Source organism: Macaca thibetana, chromosome 17 (genome assembly GCF_024542745.1).
Source record: "Macaca thibetana thibetana isolate TM-01 chromosome 17, ASM2454274v1, whole genome shotgun sequence".
NCBI classification, from domain to species: Eukaryota; Metazoa; Chordata; class Mammalia; order Primates; family Cercopithecidae; genus Macaca; species Macaca thibetana.
The window spans coordinates 75,768,587-75,786,888 of NC_065594.1; the positions used below are offsets into that span (position 1 = coordinate 75,768,587).

At 35.2% G+C, this 18,302-nt stretch overlaps 1 protein-coding gene across 5 annotated transcripts in view; it reads right to left on the reverse strand.

Moving 5' to 3' along the window:
- The window catches only part of UGGT2 (UDP-glucose glycoprotein glucosyltransferase 2), a 248,017-nt gene that overhangs the window by 87,789 nt on the left and 141,926 nt on the right, over nucleotides 1-18,302 (reverse strand). For all 5 annotated transcript variants that reach the window (XR_007720872.1, XR_007720873.1, XM_050766710.1 and 2 more), the window contains exons 23-27: nucleotides 13,494-13,618; nucleotides 12,828-12,923; nucleotides 9,127-9,229; nucleotides 6,119-6,198; nucleotides 2,403-2,592 (exon numbers count right to left, since the gene is read on the reverse strand). Coding sequence is in view for 3 of the 5 variants with exons in the window: in XM_050766710.1 (XP_050622667.1) it covers nucleotides 2,403-2,592; nucleotides 6,119-6,198; nucleotides 9,127-9,229; nucleotides 12,828-12,923; nucleotides 13,494-13,618 (594 nt within the window). In the remaining 2 variants the exon portion in view is untranslated. The remainder of the gene's footprint in view (nucleotides 1-2,402; nucleotides 2,593-6,118; nucleotides 6,199-9,126; nucleotides 9,230-12,827; nucleotides 12,924-13,493; nucleotides 13,619-18,302) is intronic.

The following is an 18,302-nucleotide window of genomic DNA, read 5'->3' on the forward strand; positions in this document are numbered from 1 at the left end:
GAAACGGGGCTTCACTATGTTGGTCAGGCTGGTCTCAAACTCCTGACCTCATGATCCACCCGCCTTGGCCTCCCAAAGTGCTGGGATTACAGGTGTGAGCCACCATGCCTGGCCTAGCTTTCTTAATCATTTTTGTCACCTTTAATTATGGAATTAATGCTGGTTGTGCAATAATGTCAATGTAGTGACAATCATGTGAACAAAGTTTTGCCAAGGGAAAATTTTCCCAGATCAAGTTTTTCCAGGTGTTTGTATAGTGTTTGGGAATTAGGTGTAACCAGGATTATTTGCACAAGTTAGTATATGGTGGTAAATATCTCATTGTTAGTCTCATTTTTGCCAGGGTGTACACACTTTTCTCCTTTGTCTAAAAATCCTTTCTACTATACCAAATGCCTTTGTTATTTTTCCAGGATGGTTGCAGAATATTTTAAGTATGTATAGCACACAATGAAAAAGATGAGCCTGAGGTGTAGCTAACTTTTACAGATGCTAGAATTTATAATCTCCTTTTGTTTATTCACCTTAACTATGAAAACACAGGAAATTTTCCTTCATCCTAGTCTTCTAACTTCAGAGTCAGAGCTAGTGTTCATCTGAACACCTTCTAAAAAGACGCTATTAGATTTGACACTCACTACAAAAAAAAGTTTTAGTTAATCTCCATCGGCTGTTGAATAGCTGCTGAAATTTTCACCAGCAGACAATTTAAAATCTTTCCTAAGCTGTACTAATTTCTCCCACTACAAACACTTCCCACTTTTGGATAGGGTGTTTAAAAGTTACCTTATTGAGTATATTGCCGCACTCTCTTTATGAAGAATTCCAGACTCTGTTAAGAGATCTGACTGATCATGGAAAAAACAGCGATTTTTTTTTTTCACTTCTTGTAAGATTCATTTGTTAACTTTTTCTCATTAATGATATTAGTTTGCTGCTTTTTCTCTAAATTTGAAGGACTGATATTAGAAGATGGTTATGACTGAGTTTTAGGTTTTTAGGTGGGTTCAGCTGGGAGTGATGGGGAGTATGTTACAGAAAAGTGATTTAGGATCCCACAGAATCCACACACGAGTGGATCACAATAAAATTTCCTAGAAGGAAAATCTTTAGGCAAAAGGTAATGCATAAGCATGAGACATAAACATTATAAACAATCTTAACCAAATTATTACGGGTAAATGTTTATGCTTCGGTCAGGGCAATGGCTATATTCTATAGGAGGTATCAGACACAAAGAGTTGGAAATAGGTCAGAGGGATGACAATGAGGAGAAGGAAGTATTTTTTCCTCATTTTCTGGATACCAAGTGATATGGTTTGGCTCTGTGTACCCACCCAGATCTCACGTCTAACTGTAATCCCCACGTGTCAGGGGAGGGGCTGGGTGGGAAGTGACTGGATCATGGGGGCAATTTCCCCCTTGCTGTTCTCATGGTAGTGAGTACTCATGAGGTCTGATAATGTAAAAGTGTGTGGCACTCCCCTCACTCTCCTGCTGTCACGTGAGCGGGGCCTGGCTTCCCCTTCCACCATGATGCCATCATTGTTTCTGGAGGCCTGCCTCCCTAGCCATGCGAAACTATGAGTTAATTAAGCCTCTTTTCTTCTTAAATTACCCAGTCTCAGACAGTTCTTTATACTAGTGTGAAAACAGACCAACACACATATCTTAAATTCTTCTAAAATGCTTCCCTTTTTTGTGGTTTCTGAATTCCTTTTCTCATTCTAAATTCAATGTTTAAAAGACTCAGTTTAGTACTTTCTTTCTGTGCTGTGAATCACAACAGCTGAGGCAGAGAATTCTGACTACTCACTAGACAAGGGTCATATAGGGGGTGATGAGAAGGAGGTATACCTGGCCTGCAGTATACCGCAAATTTTGTTTCCTACTTTCTACCCTAATCTAGTTAGGACTACTTTCTCTGGCTATGAGCTATGAGGCAAAACAAAAAAACAAAAAACAAACAAAAGCAAACAAACAAAAAAAACAAAACCAACAACAATGAAACAGTTTTGTGTGAAATTTGCTCTCTGAGTTAAAAACTAAACTTCAAGAGCAAAATAAGTACTTAATGGTGTTGTACTAAGCTGCCAAGTGTTTCTCTCCATATTTTTGACATTGCTCATCTTAGAGAAGTATCTTTGTAAGTAAGTAGTCTGAGGCAAAAAGAAAGAAAGAAAAAAGGTAAAGACACCTAGGAACTTGGAAAACCAGAGAAGCTGAATTTGGAAATGAGAAAAACCTAAAAATCAAAAGAAAGACTGGATCAGGACCTAGAATATAAAAAAGAATATTCTGGTAAACATTCATAGTATGATCGCTTACTTGCTACAATTGTAATAGCTGATAAGAATTTATCCTGTTTCTCTCTCTTTATATGACTATACACAATAACTTACATCCTTTAAGTGAATATTATCAAGGTCACAGTTGCTGTGTACTGTTTCAACCAACCAGCCTTCTGGAGTAATCATGTTGAGGGTTAGGAGGGGTGATTCAGGAATATCCAAAAATTTTGCCACTGGTCCCAGAGAAGAAACGTCATTAGCCCCTGACATCAGTTCTGGTTCCAGAACAAAACGGTAAAAGCTGTTAATAAAACATAAAAATACATAATGTGACCAAAACTGAGATTTTTCTTCTAAAATATTTTTAAAATTGAAAATGGCTTAATGATCTGACCAGAAGTCTACAAACAAAAAGACTAAAACACACTATACTGCAGAAGAGTTAATGCTTATAAGAAATAGACAATCATTATTTTGTTGACACTACTATCTAAGTCTATGAATATTGTCTACCACTGTTAACTATTCCTTAATGAACATGATTAGAATCCCTCTAAGATATACCTGACTTATGCAGGTTCTAGTAGTTTATGATCTGTTATTGTATTACGATTTGTATGCATCCTCCTTCAAAACTGACCATGGTCTATTTTTCAGCTATTTTATTAACTTTTACCACCACCAATAATATGAAGAGAAATGATAGGAAACAAGTGAAATTCAAGCTGAAATTCTAGCACCACTTTTAAAAGCTCAACTAAAAACAAACAGGATTAAGTTGAAAGCAACCGCTTAATAGCACTTTTAGACTTAACTTCACTTTTGCTGTATTTTAACCTCATCCTTCAATATTGTGCACAAGAATTATTATGTTATGCTATCAAGGCTAGTGGCTTTTACTATTTTGAGACTGCAGTCAAGGTGTCAGCTGTGCTGTAGTTCTCTCAAGGCTCAACAAGGGTAGGATCTATTTCCAGGTTCATCTAGTTCCTCAAGGGTTGTCTGAATGAGGACCGCAGTTCCTTGCTGGTAGTTGTCTGCAGACTGCTCGCAGTTACTTCCCAAAAAGGCATCTCCAACATGCTTCAAAAGAGAAGCACACAGAAGAGCCACAGAGAGAGAACGTCAGCAAGACAAAAGTCACAGTCTTTCATAACCTAACTGCAGAAGGGAAATTCCATCACTTTCGCCATATTTTGTTTTATGAGAGCCAAATCACTAGGTCCAGCCCTCGCTCCAGGAGAACTTACAGTGTGAGTCCCAGGCAGTGGTGATCACTGGGAGCCATGTTATGCAGATAGACAAAGAAAATAAAAAGAGGAGAAACAGGAGAGAATACAGTCATGAAGTAAATGTACAAAACAAATTCTTGCTGCAGTGGAAATATCAAAGAAAAAGTATTCTGTGAATGTTGTAAGTAACAATTTTTCTGTGACTTAGTAAATACAATTTCAGTGGCAAAGAGGAAGTTAAAGAGGAACTGCAGTGGAAGGTACAGTGAATGAGACATGAAGACAGAATCTGACCATTCTTTGAAGAAATTTAGATAAGAAGGAATGAAGAAGAGGGAAAAAAAAAGGACTCTAGAGGAGAGAAAGTTAAGGGAGCAACTTTTTAACAAATTGAATAACTGTAAGAACTGAAAGAAAAAAGCTAGTATAGAGACTAAAGATCCAAAAGAGAGAATATGTGACATAGCAAGGATCCAGAACAAACAGGAAAGCATGAGATCAAAACAGAGAGGGAATGTTTACCTAAAAAAGAAGAAAGATGCCTCATTCTTTTCCTACAGTACAGGAAGGCTGAGGAAGTATAGCAGTTAAGAGTAAGGAGTTGAGGGGATTCCTGCCCTTAACCTGTCTCATCTCTGAGAAGAATAAATTTACTGAAAGGAAAGGACTGGGAATAAATGTGTACGCTAGATTGCTTGATATATGCTACTGAGTTAATAAGATTCTGTTGAACTACTAGTTAAAAAAATAACTGTTTACTCCAGTACATTATTTCATCTAGAAAAGTCAATTCTTTCCCTCCCAGTAGATTATGCTTGCTTATATGTTCAATAATCCTATTCTTTATTATATAATGTGATGTTTTACAGAGAGGATCCCTACTCCTGTGAATAAAAATTCTGTACTCATGGAACTAACAAACCTTTCAATTAGTAGCTAAAAAGTTTAAAGTTTTTGTTCAGATGTAAAAAGCCATGCCATAAAATTTAAAATACAAAAGACACATGAGAAGCATAAAAACTGAATGAGATATATGGACAAGAGTTTTGAGGGACAATGAATAAGTCCTAAACTTTCACTTAAATTTCCCACATTTTCCATTTTATTGCTTTCCAACTATTAAAAATACTTAGGTTTAAAATGTCTGCTCTGGCTGGGCACAGTGGCTCATGCCTATAATGCCAGCATTTTGAGAGGACAAGGCAGGTGTATCTCTTGAGTCCAGGAGTTCAAGACCAGCCTGGAGAACATGGCAAGACCCCGTCTCTACAAAAATACAAAAACAAAAATCAAAAAACCACAAAACTGTGCGTGGTGGCACACACCTGTTGTCCCAGTTACTCAGGAGGCTGAGGTGGGAGAATCACCTGAGCCTGAGAAGTCGAGGCTGCAGTGAGCTGTGATGGTGCCCCAGCCCGGGCAATGGGAGTGAAAACCTGTCTCCAAAAAAAAAAAAAAAGTTCTGCTCAAGGCAACAATCTACAGTATGTCAGTTGTAACAAATACAATTTGAAAAGTAAACAAGGAATGAACAGAATGCTACCTTTCTATCTTGTATGTGTATGCATACTTTTTTTAGAATTACATAATTAAATACTACAGAGATGAGCACATTAACAAGTCTTAAAAAGCTACACTAGTGCAATGGTACATACCCTGTTTTCTGCCCAATGACACATGAAGGAGAATTGAATATTCCTATCAATAAGAATGGCTCACAATGACAGTGATTATGATCCAAAAAGAAGAGAATGGGTATATTTTTGTCCCCTCTTGAGAGAGAATGTTATTTCAACACAGGGGTGTTAATGAGGAATATTTGTATATAATTATAAACAATGTTTTTTTATATCTCTGGCAGGTTATTCTAAACTAATTGTATCCTAATACCCCCAAATAGTAAATGTGATGATATAATAAAGATCATTTTGGTAATTATGATAAACCAAAAATGGTTTAATTCCACCTTATTTCCCATTGATATATTTCTTTTTTTTTTTTTTTTTTTTTTTTTTTTGAGACGGAGTCTCGCTCTGTCGCCCAGGCTGGAGTGCAGTGGCCGGATCTCAGCTCATTGCAAGCTCCGCCTCCCGGGTTCACGCCATTCTCCTGCCTCAGCCTCCTGAGTAGCTGGGACTACAGGCGCCCGCCACCGCGCCCGGCTAATTTTTTGTATTTTTAGTAGAGACGGGGTTTCACTGGGTTAGCCAGGATGGTCTCGATCTCCTGACCTCATGATCCGCCCATCTCAGCCTCCCAAAGTGCTGGGATTACAGGCTTGAGCCACCGTGCCCGGCCTCCATTGATATATTTCTAAATAGGTATTCCTCAATCACATTTCCAAAAATGCCTATGAATAAATACAAATCCATATAAATTCTGTAATTAGGTCAGATCACTTTACTGAATTAGGTTATTTTAATTTTTCTATCAATTTTATGTCAGTTAGGGTTAATAAACAGTCTGACCTTCTGACTTATTTCTGTGAAGCATCTTGTGAAGAAAACAAAAAAACAGATTCAGTAACAATGATTCTTTTTTTCTTCTCAGCATTTTCAAATTTTTCAAAATGAAATTTTGTTCATTCAGACTCACCTCTCTAAAGGGGCTTCTGAAAGCCTGCCCCTACAGTTCATGAACAACTTTATCTTCATGTTGATAATCTTGCCAAGTACCTATTGGAAAGAAATTCTCAGGTTTGATATTAAATAATATTAATAGCTAATATTTGTTATGCATTTACTATGTACCAGGTACTATATTAAAACTTTATGTTCATTATCTCACTTGATCCTTATAATGCCCTGCTGAAATAGTGCTTTTGCAGTTGAGGTACAGAGAGATTAATGTGCTCAAGGTCACACAGTAACTCACAGCAGAGGCAAGATTTTAATCCCAACAGTTGATTTCAATGTCCCAGGATTATGTTGCTTGCCCTTTGCCTAAAGTGACTTTTTTTCATAGTATCTAAATTTCCTTAGTATACTAGAACCTTGATCTGCAAATACAAAGTGGTGACCTTACAACAACATTGGCAGTATCCTGATTCTTTTGGAATTCGGAAGTTCTTGGCTACCTACAAATAAATACTTTCTTTTCATTTCCCTGGATCATAAGAAGTAGAGGAAGAATTACTAATTTTGATAGTCCCCATCTCCACATAGGCAACATGTCAATGAAGATTCGAAAGCTATTAGCTAACAAAGGATATAGGTAAAGGGAGAAGTAACAAAACAGATACATGTAACAGAAAGAATACAGGCTTGATGAGAAATTAGAACATAAAGACTAAGGATTACAGAGATTTGAGTTTCAATTCTTATTCTATCACTCATCATATTTGCTACTCTGGAGGTCACTGAACCACTGTTTTTCTCAAGTGTTAGATGAGAAATTATCCATTTCTTCCAATAAATTATCCTGTTATAAATTAAGAAATAAAGTTACTCAGAAATAAAGTACATTATTATTACCAATGATGGAAACTAGAATGCAATTCCATATTTTATATCTCTGTATAATTTCCTCTTTCTTTCTCTCTCATTCTCATTCTCTCTCTCTCTCTTCCTTTCTTTCGAGACATAGTCTTGCTCTGTTGCCAAGGATAGACTGCAGTGGTGTGATCATGGGTCACTGTTAACTTCAAATCCCTAGGCTCAACCAATTCTCCCACCTCAGCATCCTGAGTAGTAACTACAACTACAAGTACACAGCATCATGTTTGACTTATTTATTTATTTTTTTTAGAGACAGGGTCTTGCTATGTTGCCCAGGCTGGTCTTCAATTTCTCAAGTGATCTTCCTGCTTTGGCTAATTGCACATTTCTTACTCCTAAATTCTACTTTTATATAAAAATTTTTCAAATTTAACTAATATGCTTTTTTGTGAATAATGACTCTCCATAGGAATAGAGATTTTGCATACTAAAAAGCATCATACTAGCTCCACTCCTTTCAGATGTGATTGCTTTCTAAAGAATAACCTGAATAGTATATTTCAAGACATATAAATTTAAAGGTATAACCAATGCTAAAAGAACAAATAGGTAAATCAGTTATGGGATTAAGTTTGTCCTACTCGTTTCATAAAGTGAACAGCTAGAATGACAAAGTCTTTCCAAAATTATTTGTCTCCACTAATAAAATCTCATTTTCCAATGAGATTTGACAGCACGCACTACTTAAAAAAAAATTGCATTTTGAAATTTCAATATACAGCAGAATCATATGGCTTGATCACTTACATTTTCACCAGACTCAATATCTAATTACTTTTGCCTGTTCCAAAAGTGAAGTCAACTACCAAAGGACAAATAGTTTGTAAAATTTTCGATATCACTAGAAAAACATACAGCCTTCTAATGGAACTAGCTTATTCAAATTTAACTACTGAAAGCTGCATTCTAATTTGAATGTTTGAAAGTGGTGCTAAGTAAAACAGTAGGCCACATAAGTCCTTTTGGAGACTGATACCTGTCTCTTCACATTCATTTCGTCTAGAATTTCCAGGTTTATGCAGGACTTGTGGCCATAGTTTCCAGCCTCCCTTGTCATTCAGTGTAGCCAGCCTGGGGGCCTTCTGGTCAGTGAGAAGTGATAGGACAGTATACATCTAACTTGGGGGTTGTGTTCTTATTCTCCCCTTCCTGCTGGCAGAAGTGCAGAGATGATGTTAGGGCCTGACTGGTGATCTTAGGTGCTTCGTGACTGCTCAACAATGGCACAGGCAGTGCCTGAGTCCCTCACACTGTGTAGCTGCTTTAGCAACCCCAAGGCAGCCTACACTTAGACCGGGAGATGAAGGAAAGAAACTTCAGTCTTGAAAGTAGTGTTATTTTGGCCTTTGTTACAGTGGCCAAACCTATAGAATACAAACTCCATGTTTCCCCTTTCCTCAGCTTCACTTGTTTGGAAAGTACAATAAATAATGTTAGCCAAGTTTTATCCACTTAAGCTTAAGCTTCAGCTTCTCTGAAAGCCACACTTCACAACACATGAAAGACACCTGCATTAGTCTTCTCAGGCTAACATAACAAAATACCACAGATGGAGTGGTTTAAACAACAGAAATGTATTTTCTCACAGTTCTGGAGGCTGGGAATTCCAAGATCAAGATGCTAGCTGATTTGTTTTCTGGGGAGAGCTCTCTTTCTAGTTTGCACGTGGCTAACATGTCACTGTGTGCTCAAATAACCTCTTCTTTGCGAAGTCTCCCTCTCTTCATCTTCTTTTAAGGCCACCAATCCTATTGGATTAGGGTCTCACCCATATGACCTCAGTTAACCTTAATGATCCCCTTAAAGCCCTATTTCCAGAGAGTGTCACATTGGGGGTTAGGGCTTCAAGTTCACTGAAACCTGTTTCATGTGTTGAAATATGAATTTTGTGGAGAATACAATGCAGTTTACAACACCACCTAACCTCAGCACAGTCCTAACAACACCCTGTGCACAGCTCCATCATTTCATTTTCTGCATTGAAATACGACACTATTAAAATGGTGAAGAATCAAAAGCACAAACAGCTGATTATACTTGAAAATAGACTTGAAAAAATTATGAATTTAAAAACAAAAATATTTAGTCTAATTTATATTATCTTACAACCAATAATTGTGCCATTTTCTGTGCTTCTCTTGTCAATGGATCAACAATAGCGATGACATCGAAGAACGTATCATTCTCTTGAGGATTCATCTTTATAACACTAAGAAAATAGAAAATAAGATGAAAGATGATGAGTTAAGTTTATACAAACAACTAATTAATCATGATCTCAGCTATAGAATTCTTATAAATTATTCTCTTTCTCACTAAAATTGTAAAATACTGGTTATTTCACACAATGCAAATTTGAAAATCTGTTTTCAACAAATTACAAAACTGAAAAGAATGAGAGAAAATGAAGTAAGATTTTATGAATGAAGCAATTTTTTAAAAGCCTTTCAAAGAATGATCCCATTAGTGTAAAAACTCTGATAATTTTAGGCCCTCAAAATTCTGATGGGTTGTACAATTTAAAAAATAAAGCCAAGATGTTTTCGTGTTAGTGGAATATATTTCTTCAGATTTTTTGGAATAAAATTAACTATTCTACTTTATTAAATTTAGTATTTCAAAAAATCAATATACTGTAACAGGTAAGTTCAGGAACAAAAATATCCAAATTAATCATCCTTTATTTTGATCCCAGTCTTCCTCTCCTCACCTCATTCCCTCTGTCCTATCCGTTTTTGTCTTTCGCCAATATAAGTTCTAAATTAGAAGATGGACTAATTTTTTAAAGGGAAATGAGAAAATGATTAAAAGTACAGAATAGGCCAGACGGAGACAGTCAATTCTATATTTAATGTAACAAAAAGTTAATGGTGTATATTTGATTAAAAGCAGAGAATATTCTACTGAATTACTATTGTAACACTATAATCATGTAGGAAATATTTTTTCTCAGATGTAGGATGAATTAATTATACATTTTACTATTACAAAGGAAAAAAGTTAGCAAATCAAGAGGTGCACATGTAGTTACAGGAATATTAGTTTCTTTGGTAGGAAAAGGCTTTCTGCAGTGAGGGGATTAATTGCTCAGCAATTTTTAAAAAGCTAATATAGTTAATTCAAATATGGGTCATCTGAATAGAAAACTGCAAAACATTTTTCTATGCAGTTGACATCATTTAGTTATGTTAAAATAAGAGGGGCATAGTCAGACAACAGACCTTAATGGATAATTATTGCTAGATGTAAGAGCCACAGATCAGATGTTCTGCTATTAAACTGACTCTCGACAGTTGTTGCTTCCTGTAGTTACCTTGGTGAAAATTTTACAAATTACTATCCTACTTTGTAACACCACTCAAAACTGGTCATTTTAGGTATGCCTTATGAGATGTTATCATGGCTTCAGTATGCATCTGTTTGCTGCTTTTTTTCTCCCAGACTACTGCTAATTCTATGAAGTCGTATGAAGCAGAATTCCATAGTCCCCACCATCTGATTATATATGTACTGGACAGTCCCGAGCCCACTAGTAGGTATTACACTGACTAACCCAAGAATGGAACAGAACATCCTTTTTCTCATGCAGTATTAACAACAACATCCTAACGACCACCTATTTAAGGTAACAGATTTGTACTCAACTGCCAAAAAACTATTGATACACTCCATGTCATTAGCCAGGAAGAGTACTGTCAAGCACACTGACAGTCATTTAATTATTAAAGCCCAGGTCAGAAAAAAAAAAGGGTGAAGAACTGCTTAGGTATATACAGTTTATCAACTCTTAACAGATATACTGAACACATTTCAAACAGGCTGTTGCAATAGAAAACTCTGAGTTGAATTTTGTTATGATACTGTTAACTTATCCATAAAATAGGTCAAGTAATCTATTTTAAGAATATTGAAAACACTGTGCATCATATAGCATCCTCTTTATAAAGGCTCCTGGGAGAAACTCCTTTGTCCTCTCTCTTCTAAGAATACTTACATTTCACCTGAATATCTAGTTTGTTTTCCTCTCGTGAACTGAGGAACTGTATAAACTGGAAAACTTAGAGCCAAATTCATGGTATGCTCACGGCAGGAGGGTCACTACTGCCACAGCCTGCAAGGCTTCCTTCAAGACCTCATAGTTTCTCACACAACTTACATTTAATGATGTAAGTTCCTGGGATGATGGGGGGAGTAGTTAGGATCGCTGTTTTTGCCTTTGTCTAAGATGTTAGGAGAATGGCAAATCCACACAGTCTAAATGGAAGGGAATAGGCTAATATAGAGATCTTTCAGGGCTGGGGAAAAAATATAACTGTTTTTTCTCATTTTTCACTTTATTCCATATTTCAATTTACTCCTACTTTTTTCTTTCTCCTTTTGCAAACCTTCTAATTTAAGTTACCTTCTCAAATTTAAATTTTCTTATAAGCCAATTTAAATTTTAAAAGTTGGAATTAAGATCAAACATATCAATACAGAAATAACAGATTTATAACAAGTGTTTTAACATATTTAATTATAAAATAACTCCCTATATACATAGAAGCAGAATGGCAAAGATACAATGCTGTGTTTAAACATATATATTGATACACACACATCTCTCTCTCTAAAAAGCTGTAAATAAATATTTTTATGTGATTATAGAAGTATATGCGCATATGCTCATGAAATAATATACAGACATAACTATGGAAATAATACTGATAATTCATAAATTCAAATGTAAAGTGACCTGAAGTATTTGCCCATCACTGTGGCCTACTGTACTATCCTAATTATCAATTTCCAAAGGTTCACTGACATTTTCTAAAATTCGATAACAGAGTGTGACTTTAATATAGAAATTTACATATAAATTTAACCGTATTTATAAAATATTATTATTTCCCTTGATAGGAAAGAATCCTCTTTGACAAAATAAAAAATGGTATTTCTAGACAAAATTACTAAAGGTGATAACTGTAAGACACTTGCATAAGCTCAGGGAATCTTCAGTAGTAGTATTTTTTTAAAAAGCAGTTTAGTTACTTTTACAATTAACGAGGCACTCTCATAGAGAATATGGGCATAGAAATCACATATGACAGTGATTAAACAGCCTTTTATTTCCATCCTACCACAGGAGCCTGACAGAGTAAATCCTTGGACCCTTGGTACATGCAGCAGCTTTATAATGTGTCAACTTGACCAGGCTAAATCATATTTTCCAGAATGTTTCTGGCTTGAGTGGGCAACAACAGAGATTCTCAGGAGATCTAGAGGACAGAGAGGCAGCAGCAGCAATTTTGCAGCTCACACACTTGCTGCTGATCTGCTGATTCACTTTGCTGGCCTGAGGCAGCAGCTGGGCCTACACTGTTCAGCTTTGCCTGGACCCTCCCTTCACTCATCTGAACTCTTGCTCATGCTTTTGTGTTTAGCTTTGTGACAGAGGCCACCCTACATTTGATTAATCAGGACTCTTCCGTCACTTTACACATTGAAAATATAAAGATAATATTATTTATGACTATCTTGAGATACTGCAAAAATTACAAATGATCTTAAGCATGAAAAATATTAAAAATATGACAAATTATACTATGCTTAACTTACTTGAAATTTCGTATCCTCTCTCTCCATATATATTACCCTTTATTTACTAGAATATATAACTAACTAGAATTTATCTTCCTAATGCTGTCATTTATTCCCTAATAAATTACTTTTAGTTCTACCTTAAATTTTACCATGATATGAAAACAAATGGAAATAATTGCATGCATTAACAGAAAAACCACAAACAGATACGATTACATTCTTACCTGTGATTCTCCCTAAGAAATGTGACATCATATCGAGATGCACGCTTAGGCAAAGAGGACATAAGGGCATCAACTTTCATAATAAAGTCACTCATGCTAGATAAACAAGACAAATAGTGTATGAGTTTTTTGGAAAGAGAAAGTTCCATATTTCATGTTACAATTAATGCTTCAAGAAAGGCTTTATATATCTGAACATGGTTAAATCTACCGAAGTAGACTGCAAAGGGAGACCTATGTATAATAGCATTTCTCTAAAACAGTCACAGCCTTCAACACAATAAACACCAATAATGGATACTTACATATGAAGCAAAAGTATAAACACAAATATGGGAACCATGCATACAACCTTTAGGAAAATGGTCACCTCTTGGGGAGGGAGGAGATTGGGGTGGATGGGTAAGAAACAAGGAGAAAGACAGTCAAGGCAAAGAAAACATTAACATCTACAGTTTTGTGATGGTGAGTAAATGGATGTCTTTTATAATTTCCTTATATTCTTTATATATGCCTTTTATTATACCTTTACTTGTCCATATATTTGAAACATTTTCTAATCTTAAAACAAAAACATTAGACTCAAAATACCAAACCCAAGTTTATATACTTATATACTTATATACTCACTTAGAACTTATATACTCTTAGAACTTATATACTCACTTATTTGAGGTGATTCCCATATTTTCAACAATGTCTTTAATTTTCTCTACTAAATTACTAAATGTTATCTTTTCCAACAAGTAAAAATCTTCTGCATACAAATCTTCATCTAAAGGTCCTAAAAACTTAAAATAAAAACCATTATAGTATATCTTCTAGAAGATACCAGTTTAGGAAAACATTTCCTCATCAAATAGATACTTCTTTGTTAAGCAAAAATGAATTAGAGATTAAAGATATGGTAATCCTGCCATTTACTAATCCTGCCATACACTAGAAAACAAGATACAAATACTTTCTCACTTGGATATTACAAATAACATCTGTATAAACACCAAAATCAAAGTGACAATATAAAAAACTAGCAAATTATTTCCATTAGAAAGTTTTACTTTGAAACATAAATCATAAATCATGATTTGAAACATAAATCATGATGCTTCCAAATACCATTTCAATCTAAATTCAATTTTGAAAGCAATGGTCTATATTTTAAAAAATCTTTTAACTTCAATTTTCTTTTACATTCATCTATAAATTGTAGTCTACACTATATAGACATGAATTACTTTATAAGAAAACCATAAAACAGCAAAACCCAAGAGACAAATCACATAAAAATCACATACATATTGTAATAATACCGACCAGCCTTCTTTTAACTGATACTGTATAAATGGTTAGGAGCCTAGCAAGGTCAGTTACATTAACTTTAAACCAGTAACTACAAAGTTAGAAGTTGCCAAATTGCCACATACCTAATTTCTCAGGATGGCTCTCCCATCACAACCACTACTGACTCTACTACCATGAGTACTTTCTGAGGAAGTTAGTACATACAGTCATTCTAACACCACATACACAAAGCCCTCCTGTAGACTGACATAATCATATGTACGAAACAATTATATTTAATGATAATCAGAAAACATGTCAACCAGAATATTGTTTTTCTTGGTAAAAAGACCAGAATGTAGTGGCTGTAACCAGATTTTCTCACTTCCCCTTCACCTGCTTCTGCAGTTCATCTTTTCTAAAAATTACTGAAGCATAGTTCTTGAATCTTTCTATCCCATTTTCTCGTATCAAAGGTGACTAACTGGGATCTTGGCATCCCAACTAAATAAATATCATGTTTCACCTTAAATATAAAACATGGGCTCTTAAAAACACAAAAATGGGCACTATAATACTAAAAGTACTCATATAAAGATTTCATTGTCTTAAGACGTGATATAATTTTAAAAGTAAATTTGAAAGCACATTCAATGTTACATTTCCTAATATGAAACAGCAGTCTTGGAAAAGAGTTGAATTTTATCTATATCACCTCTAGCGACAGGGGCAGTTTTGTCAGTAACATAGAATAAGGAAATAAAATCTTAAAGTATTGTCTTAAGGGGTTAACTAGATTGGCTATCTTTATTGATTAAATTTACCAGAAAACTGGCTGTATTTTGCTTACTTTAAGCACAGCATCAAATAGGAGAAACCTAATGTTTCTGTGTCTTAGTTCTATTTAAAATTGAACATTTGTGGAATAAAGTAACTTTAAATAGTATAAAATTATGTAATGTCCAAGTTGGGAAAAAGAACAATAAACTTGAAAATTACGTTGCTTAAATTTTCTTCATAACATTTTAGAAATGTGATTTTTCAGTTATATAGAGTAATTGCCATAACAGAAATGCATTACTTCATTTGACAGGTCATTAAAATTACAGAAAACTCTGTCAGATTTTCATCCACATACTGAGCTAAAAATCTCTCTCTACTCATAGAAGTTTGATCAACTAGTTTTGATTTTACGCTAACTTTTAGCTAGTGTAACACAAATTAAGTCTATAAATATCCACTATTTTTCATGAAGCCCGTCAAATATTTTGAGAGAAAACGGCAGTTAATATTTACTGATAATTTACTCTGTGTTTGGGTTCCTTCTATGTGCTTTAAATATTGGAGCATATCATTGTTAATCACTCCAACAATCCTATAAGACAGATTATTACCATTCTCATTGTCCAAATGAAGAAATCAGATCTCATAGTGTAATGTAATAAATGGTGCAACTGGAATTTGAATCCAGATCTGTCTGACTATAAAACAAAAAAAAGACCTTGTTTTTTTTTCCTGCTCCCTGCTACCTTATGTCTTTCAGCAAATTGTGAATATGTAAAATAAATATTATAACAATGGCATTACTTGTGGCATTAATATTAAATATGTTAATTTTAAATTATTCAGTGTTTTTAAGAAACTATGTGATCATCATTGTACCCTAGTTGTTGATCATTTATAAATAATGCTAACTTTATATATGTTCCAATTCTAATGGAAACATTTGAACAGGTTCAGAATGAAGATTTACACTAAAATATCATACTCATTTCATGCATTAAACTATCTGATTCCAAATTTTTATAACATCTGCCACATTGCTGTGATTATTAGGCTTTATAGCATTACTTTCAGAGTGATAAGCTAAGTATTACATTATCACTCATAAAACACAATACTTATTTTCCAATATACTTTTCTATTAAAACCACAGTTATACAAATAAAAAGATAATCAAAATTACATGTTACCATTAGTCAACACAAAAAGTCAACGTAATTTGACTTAATATCTATCTCTAGCCCCAATCCTTCCTCTGCACTACACTCATATTCAATCACCTTCTCAGCAAGTCTTTTTGGAAGTCCAAACTGAATTCTCTTTCCTTCCTCTTATACTGCTCCTGACAACCCCACTCACCCTGCAGCCTTCCTCATCTTGATCCACAGTAACTCCATTCTGCCAGTAACTTAGTTCTCTCACATCTCACACCAAAGTCCCTGGAAAATTCCTGTCCATTCTTCATATAAAATACACCCCATATCCACTTCTTACCAACACCATTAGAATCATTCTGGTCCAAGCCACCATCATCTCTCATCTGGACTATTGCATTATCTCCCAACTGGCTTCCTGACCCCCTATAGTATATTCCCAACTAACAGCCTCTAGTGATCCAAAGAAAACATTAGCTAGATGATGCCAATCTTAACTATGCGCTTCCCAACTCATTCACAGAGTAAAGTGGGAGTCCTTAAACTTCCTATAAAACCCAGTATGATCTGGCCCCCAGCTACTTCTCTGAGCTTCTCTCCTGACTGCTCTCTTCCTACCTGCTATTCTTAGAAGAACAGACATGATTCACAGGATTCACAGACATGATCTCACCTCACGTCCTTTGCATTCATTGTACTCTGTCTAGAACAATCCTCTTCCACATATTTGACATGGCTTCCTCCTTCACCTTTGGTTCTTTGCCCAAATGACACTGCTATGAATGTGCTATGGTTTGAATGTTTTTGTCCTCTTCAAAATTTATGTTGAAACTGAATCCCCAATGCAACAGTGCTGGGGACCTAATGGGAGGTGTTTAGGTCATGAGGGCTGTGCCCTCAAAATGGACTAATGCCACTACAAAAAGGCTTTCAGGAGTGGGTTTGCTCTCTCTTGCCATGTAGGAACATAGCATTCATCCCCTTTTTACCCCACTGCCTTCTGCCATGTGAGGATGCAGCAAGAAAGCTACCATCAGATGCCAGTGCCTTGATCTTGCACTTCACAGACTCCAGAAGCATGAAAGAATACATTTCTGTTCTTTAATACATTTCTGAGATTATATAGTCTTGGGTATTTTGTTACGGCAGCACAAAACAAACTAAGACAAAATGTGTCCCTCAAAACCCATGTGTTGAAACTTAGTGGCCAATGTGATAGCACTGAGAGGTGTGGCCTTTGGGAGATGATTAAGCCAGGAGAGCTCTGCTCTCATGAATGGAATTTGTATCCTTATAACAAAAGAGTTCAAGACTAAAGGGAGCACTCTGTTGCCCTTCTACCTTCCACCATGTAAAAACAGAGCAACAAGGGGCCATCCTGGAAGCAGATAGCAGCCCTCACCAGACATCAATGGCAGCATGTTGGCCTTACATTTCCAAGCATCCAGAAGTATAAGAAATAAATTTCTGTTCTTTATAAATTAGCCAGTCTGTGGCATATTTTTATAGCAGCATAAACATACTTAAGATAGATGCCTTATCAGTAACGGTGCTGTTTGTTGTCTCTCTCTATCCATCAAAATATTAGCCTTATCAGTAAGGGTGCTGTTTGTTGTCTCTCTCTATCCATCAAAATATTAGCCCCATGAAAACCTAGTTGTTTACTGCTGTGCCTTCAGCATCTAGAAAAATGTTTGGTTCACAGTAGGTGTAAGATTACTATCTTAATATTTTTGTCAATTTTAAGGAAAGTGAGGACAAAACATAGTTTTATGTTTATGAGCAATAAGTTGAACATAATTGTATCTAGTATTTATCATTAATGTCAATAACACTATACTAATTATATCAAAATGACAAAGAAGACATAGGGTAGCTTTTCCCTAGTATATAACTAAAAGGCAAGGCACTAGATAAAATGGGTGCCATTGCTTCCCTCTTTATCCCTTAAAATGCTTGACATGGTCAAAGATAGCCAAAAGCTTTAGAACTGTTTTTAAAAGCTGTATTTCCTCCCAAAGTAACTTTTAAAGTGAAAAAGCAATGCTATTTATAGAGTTCTACATATCTCACTACCAAAATTCACCAATACTTTTTACAATAAATGGCAGCTGTTGTCATTTATGTGTAAAATAGCACTGTACACAGATGAACCTGAATCTAACATGCTGGTGAGCAGAGTTCATAAATAAGTGAAAAACAACACATTAAGAGTGCATTAGAACTTTGAAGATGATTTAGGGATATATAATTTAAA